The sequence below is a fragment of the Leptomonas pyrrhocoris genome (assembly GCF_001293395.1).
Source record: "Leptomonas pyrrhocoris isolate H10 chromosome Unknown, whole genome shotgun sequence".
In the NCBI taxonomy this organism is placed as follows: Eukaryota; Euglenozoa; class Kinetoplastea; order Trypanosomatida; family Trypanosomatidae; genus Leptomonas; species Leptomonas pyrrhocoris.
In genome coordinates this window covers 456,057-461,834 of record NW_015438371.1, presented here as the reverse complement: position 1 = coordinate 461,834, position 5,778 = coordinate 456,057, and the positions used below count along the sequence as shown (strand labels likewise).

Here is a 5,778-nt window from a genome sequence, read left to right as displayed (position 1 = left end):
GCTGACAGCTGGGCACATGTTCGCAGTCGCGCAGTTCGACGCAGACATATCACGATCGACCCGGGGGTTTAAGTGTGAGTTGGTCGCCCACTCTGGCAGCATGCATCCGCACAGGTGGTTTCCGCGCAGATCCAACATATTAGCACTGATATTGTACCACTCGTGCGGAATCGAGCCAGTCAGAGCGTTAGAAGCCAGCTGCATAGTGACTATGACAGCCATCTTGACCCATTGAGGAGGCAGAGTGCCAGACAGCGAGTTCCGGCTCAAGCTGAGAGACTGCATCTGAGTCAGCTCGCCCCAGTCCGCAGGCAGCGGACCTGTCAGTGCGTTGCCGCTCAAGTCCACTTTCGTTAGTCGTTTCAGGCGGCCCCAGCTCGCAGGCAGTGTGCCCGCAGTCAGTTGACCAGACCCACTCGCAATAATGCTTGTGACAATCACGGCGGCGCCGTCCACGCCGTCATCCAGCTCAGGCAGCACCAACGATTCGGTGTACGGCGACAAGTCGTCGCCGAAATTCAGTTCAGTCGGCGCGCCGGCATTGCAAATCACGTACAACCAGGTGCAGACGTCCGTGCCCGTCCACTGGCTCTTAAGAGACGGGTTGGACTCCGCAAAGAGCTGCAGGAACTTCAGCGTGTTCGTCTGTTCCGCATCGGTGTACGTGGCGGAGACCAGAACGGCGTACACGCACAGCACCATCATCGCTGCAGCCACCATCGTGCGGCGCAGCGGGTAGTGAAGCCGCGCCATGGGTCGCAGTTGGAGGGTGAAGGAAGGAGGTACGGGAGTCGCCGTAGAAAAGCTCCGTGGAACCGGACAGCAGCGGGGAAAACAGCCGTGGCACGCGAGACGTGCGTCTGTGGAGTGTGGCGCAGGGACGGATGTCGTTGATAAAAACAGAAACGTTGGAAGCAGAAAAGGTGCGTTTAAAACAGATAGCTTGAAGAGAGTTATGGCCGAAGAGAGCGTTAGAGTTGAGAGCGCTGCGGCTACTGTGTAACAGCGCAGGAAGAGAGCGAGGGCGAGAGAAGAAGCGGGGAGCAATGAGCGAAGCAGTGGGACAGCAGATGTGTGGCGGTGTGCGCAGCAGGCAGAGCAGCGGACCTGCACCACAGGCACGCGCATGCAATCGCGCGCGCACGCTGACACGCACACGCCCACACCAGTCGCACCACACAACGAGGGGGCGGTGGACGCTCCTCCGCCGCGGCCGCGGCTTTAGAGAGACAGAGAAACGGAGACGCAGATGGCGGCGACGGCGGCAGAGCAGGCAGCAGGCGATGCCCTCCGCACACACCGCACAGCACAGCAGTGCACAGCAGTGCACCTGTGCCGCGGTCGCGGCTTCGTCGCCGGTATCCTGAGTAGAAAATGACTTGCAGAGCACGAGAAAACACACACGAAGATCACGTCGCAGAAACACATCGCTAGCCAGCCGCTAGCACGTGGCATCGACGGCGGACGGCGCAGTTGCGGGCTCCACAACACCTTAGATTGTGTTGCACGGAGTAGTGCACAGCCGCCCGCACTGCTCCACCGCAGCACGACAGCCCCACCGCTCCGCCGGCGCATCACCTTCAGCAGCCGCAGAGGCGCCGCCGGATCCGCGTGTTGGGCCAGCCTGTCGATCCACGTAGGTGGCGCACCGGGAGCACGTGCTCCTCCTTCACCCCTCACTGCAAAGACGAAAGAGCAGCTGCCAACATTTCGTGGCGCATCGGGTCGGTCCCCCGCGGCCATGAGCAACAAGGGACGTGTTGTGTTGGAAGCACGGCGTGCGTTGGGGGGATCGAGGGGGTGGCCCCATCCGAGCGGCGGCGTGTCGAGCACCGACGTCTTCGCGCCTGAGAAAACCCCAGCGCGCGGATCGCGTTCGCCACAGCCCGTGCCGGGAGGGGCGGCCTCACTCCGCCGACCACCGATGCAAAGGCGGCGACGGCGACCATGTACCGTACGCAGCGTCTTGCGCATTCCGCATCGGCCACTCCACCCCGTCTCACCCGGTCCACGGCACTACGCCTCTGCATGGAGCCACCCTCGAGACGACCACACACCGGCTGTTCCGGCAGGGCCTCCAACCATTCTTGTATCCGTCTTCACGAGGTGTTGTGCGGCGGCAGTGTCACGGCGGGTTCGGGGAGGCACACGCGCGGACAGCGCGGTAGGGATGCGGGATGAGCCACACTCGTGCCACGGCAAGCAGCGCAAAAGGTCGCGACCATGAAAAAGGCCGCAGCCGTCGCCGTGTCTGCGCTCACGCGTGCAACGACAGTGGGCAACGGTGAGTGATGGCCACAGCTCTTCGGGCAGCCCTCGCAGATCGTCGGGCACCGGCTCCGAGCGCGCCGCGTCACGGGTGTCGAGCCGGGTTGTGCCGTCTTCGGCCCTCTCCGGCATGCCAGCGACCCAGTGGCAACGGAGAAGGAGAAACGGGAAACGAAGGTCCCTTTGTCGGTTGCACGGACTTCTCGACACCGCACGCGTGTGAAGGATCCAACGAAGTCAGCGTGCCGCATCGCATCATCGTCCTCGCGTGCATGGAGGGCCGCGGGACCCGACGGGGCTCCATACGATTCGTTGTGCACGCGGCAGGACCTCCGCTCCCAGGCATTCCATCCTCCGCCCCGAGGCAGCTGACGGCTGCGATGTTAACGCGGCTCACATTCTTGCGCGCGGAGAGCTGCGGCGCTTGGGCGGCCCTTCCGTTGCAGCAACGCCACCGCCGCCGCCCCCACCGCCTCGGCAGGTGGAGCAGCCGCGTCCCATCCGTTGTCCACGTCGGCATCCGCACCCCCTACCTCCATCGGGCGCAGCGTGTGGCTGTAGCGGGGCGGCGAGATGCCTGAGGCAGCCGGTGACTGGCGTAAGAAGGCTCTCTGCCCGCGACATGTCCGCAGCAGCAACTTGTCCACCTTCAGCGACGTTGATCGGCGCGGCGTAGCGCCCCCATCCAGAAGGTCGAAGGTCGTCGTGGCGTGGAGGGACCTAACCGGCGACTCGCCCTCGTGCAACTCGCGCACCCCGCAAGCTGGCTCCTGCGTGCGATGCTCCACACGTCTTCCTTGGGGTGAGAGATTTCTGCGTACGGCGGGAAGAGCGGCATGGGGCGATGTTCGATGATTTCGTCGAGCAGGCGTCGCCGCTGGGAGCGCAGACTCATTGTAGACCTGGTAGTTGTGGCACTGCATCGCCCCACCCTGCGAGCCAGGAGGGAGAGGTTGCATCACGCACCTCCCACCGCTCTCCTTGCCGGGTGCGCAGAGCGTGCAGAGTCAAGCAAGGACCGCCGTCGGTGGGAGCCGCTTCAGCCCCGCAAAGCCGAGGAGCCTCGCCTTCGTCCGCGCGTCTGTCAGTTCTCCCACGGCGTGCCACCACAACGCCGCCTCTCCGCTGCTGCGCATTCAAGGGAGTTGTGCCGCAGTACGGATTGTTCAGCCAGCGAGGTTGCGGCGTCTTTTGGCGGCGCCTCGGCCTTCGTCGCGGCCCGCGCCAGCAGTTATGCGTGCGTTGCATTATCGATGTTCGCGTCTTTCGAGCCGCTCCGTGGCATCCTGCACCTCACAGCACAGAACGAGCCGGCATCCTGCTGGTTACGGCACGGTGTTCGCTCCTTCTGGAGTTAGAAAACCCCAAGTGATAAGGAGGGCAGTGCCTGTGGATGCCCGGTGGGAGAACTGTGATGATGATGAAAGCAGGCGATGCATTTAGGGAATCAGAAAGAACTGTGTGCCATCCGGCGACAGAAACAAAAGATGAGCACAGCGGAGACGAAGAGGGAGAATGGTGCGGGAGGGCGCGGGGGAGAACACAACGAGGGGCGGCCGGAAGGACACAACAACACAGCGTGGTGCACTCGCCGTCGACGCGGTCAGACCAAACTACGTAGCGCTTGTTCTACTTGTGGATGCAGCTGTAAGGTTGTACACACGGTGGTTTCCTTCCTGCGCAGCTTCACGGACAACGACTTCGGATCACTCCACCGCAGCTCAGTCGGCTAAAATGCGTTCGGCTCTCGCGCTCTTATCACGCACGAACGAAAACACTCGGAGATGAAAGGGGAAGTGAGGAATCCATTCGAGGTAGCTCTCCGCCGTCGAGCACAGCACCACGGAGAGGAAAAACGAAGAGGAAATGAGCGCGGAGTTGTGAAGCTCTACAGCACTCGAGAGCACGAACAGACGTGGCTCGGTGCAGACATTCACACTGCGCAGTACAAAACAAAAGAAACTGTGTATTCCACGCACAGCATCATCGCTCTACCGTATTTAACCACATGAGAAGATATTGGAAGAATGAGAAGAAAAAAGGCCGTGTCCGGTCGTGCGAAAAGTGCCAGTAAAGCACAAATACATCTTTCAGGTGAGCCTGCAAACAGGCCCTGAGTACAGCGCTTGAGAAAACATAACATGCCGCCCTTCTGGGCTCACACCGGTGCTCTCGCGTAGGCAGACACACTCGGCACCCACGCTGAGCTCCCCAGCCTTCTCTACTTGGTCTCCCGCCGCATTTGGTTTTTGAAGCCACGCCCAAACACCGTTACGCGCAGAGCGGGCCCCTTGACTACGCACCTCATTCATTGGATGAGGGCGGCCCCATGGTAAAGCCGGGAACAAAAATACGTTTCAAATGATAATAATAAACAATTCTCGTGTCGTTGCGAGCACCACAGCAGCGAAGTGGGGCCATTTTGGATTGTCTGTTGCTCCTCCACCATCCGAAGAGTACACAGATGCCGGGAAGATAAGTCACACCACACAGACTTCGCTTTTGTGGGAGCACGCACCGTTTTTCCGTAGAAGCCGAAGCGTTTCGCGAAGATAAACGAACAAGAGAGTCACTGAATTGCCTCTCCGCACTATTTGGGAGAAGAGCGCCGTCACGCGCAGAGACGAAACAGCAGCACGAGGAATGAAAGCATTAATACATCGGAGGGAGTGTGGGTGAGTTAATACGGATGAAAAGAACTGCACTAGAAAATAAAGCTTTTGTCGCTGTTTTTTCGGTCACTCGCGTGTTAACGTCACGCATGTCGCTCAGAAAGATGACGGGCCACTCCAGCCATCTCCATTCGGTCGCACCTCATGCGGAACCACAAAGAGTAAGACCTCGATCCTTCATTTTCGGTTAAATAAGATGAGAAAGAAAAGGTGCAACTAAACTCGCTCGCTTCTCTGCAGTGCCCACGTGCTGGCGCTGTGTGTTGCTCTTGTATGGAGGGACCCAGGGAGCACACCATCCCCCCCCCTACCACCGCCAACTCGTCGCAAGCAACATTTCTCCGGCGCAGAGGCACGCACCGCGGCTCCATCGCAAACCTAGGGGACCACACACACACAAACACGCTGTTGCGCGAGCCAGCGAGCTGCACGCTTAGGTGCATACACGTGAAACAACGCGGCCGTCCCTTTTTGTCGACGCGGCGCCTTCGCGTCACCCTCCGCTGGGATACCGCGACAGCGGCGTGGGAAGGGCTCTCCGCTGCTGCGCAGGCAAAGACGTACCAAAGCCGCAAAAGCACACAAAGGCAGCCATTTCATCGCGAATGAAAACAAATAATAATTGAAAAAGGGGTCTGAAGAAAAGAACACCACGGAAACTATTCACATCGTCCTTCGTCGAAGGCCGGAGAGCGCGCACGCCAGCTAGACCAGGCTCCACAGCACAGATGTGCACAGCAGTGCCAGCATTGGCCATCCATTGGGGTTGCCCAAGCTCTGCCAGTGCGCCGCATCACAGTAAGAGGCGCATTGAGAGTCATCCGTCAGCATGTAACTG

At 60.2% G+C, this 5,778-nt stretch overlaps 3 protein-coding genes across 4 annotated transcripts; all 3 read right to left on the bottom strand.

The window, feature by feature from the left end:
* ABB37_06745 (hypothetical protein) lies at positions 1 to 1,129 on the bottom strand (the record flags this gene model as incomplete). The annotated part of the gene is made up of 1 exon (XM_015805125.1): positions 1 to 1,129. A coding segment is annotated over exon 1 (753 nt), but the record flags the coding sequence as incomplete, so codon positions are not given.
* Positions 1,130 to 2,651: 1,522 nt separating this feature from the next.
* On the bottom strand, positions 2,652 to 4,261 carry ABB37_06744 (hypothetical protein; the record flags this gene model as incomplete). 2 transcript variants are annotated; one of them, XM_015805123.1, is made up of 1 exon in its annotated part: positions 2,652 to 4,261. In XM_015805123.1, the coding sequence occupies exon 1, from the start codon at positions 3,225 to 3,227 to the stop codon at positions 2,652 to 2,654; it is 576 nt and encodes a 191-aa protein (XP_015656416.1). In that variant the 5' UTR covers positions 3,228 to 4,261. The 2 variants fall into 2 exon arrangements, with proteins under 2 accessions (XP_015656416.1, XP_015656417.1); XM_015805124.1 differs by having other exon boundaries at positions 2,652 to 3,727.
* Positions 4,262 to 5,023: 762 nt separating this feature from the next.
* On the bottom strand, positions 5,024 to 5,383 carry ABB37_06743 (hypothetical protein; the record flags this gene model as incomplete). Its single annotated transcript, XM_015805122.1, has 1 exon — positions 5,024 to 5,383. The coding sequence occupies one exon, from the start codon at positions 5,381 to 5,383 to the stop codon at positions 5,024 to 5,026; it is 360 nt and encodes a 119-aa protein (XP_015656415.1).
* Between the last annotated feature and the right edge of the window lie 395 nt (positions 5,384 to 5,778).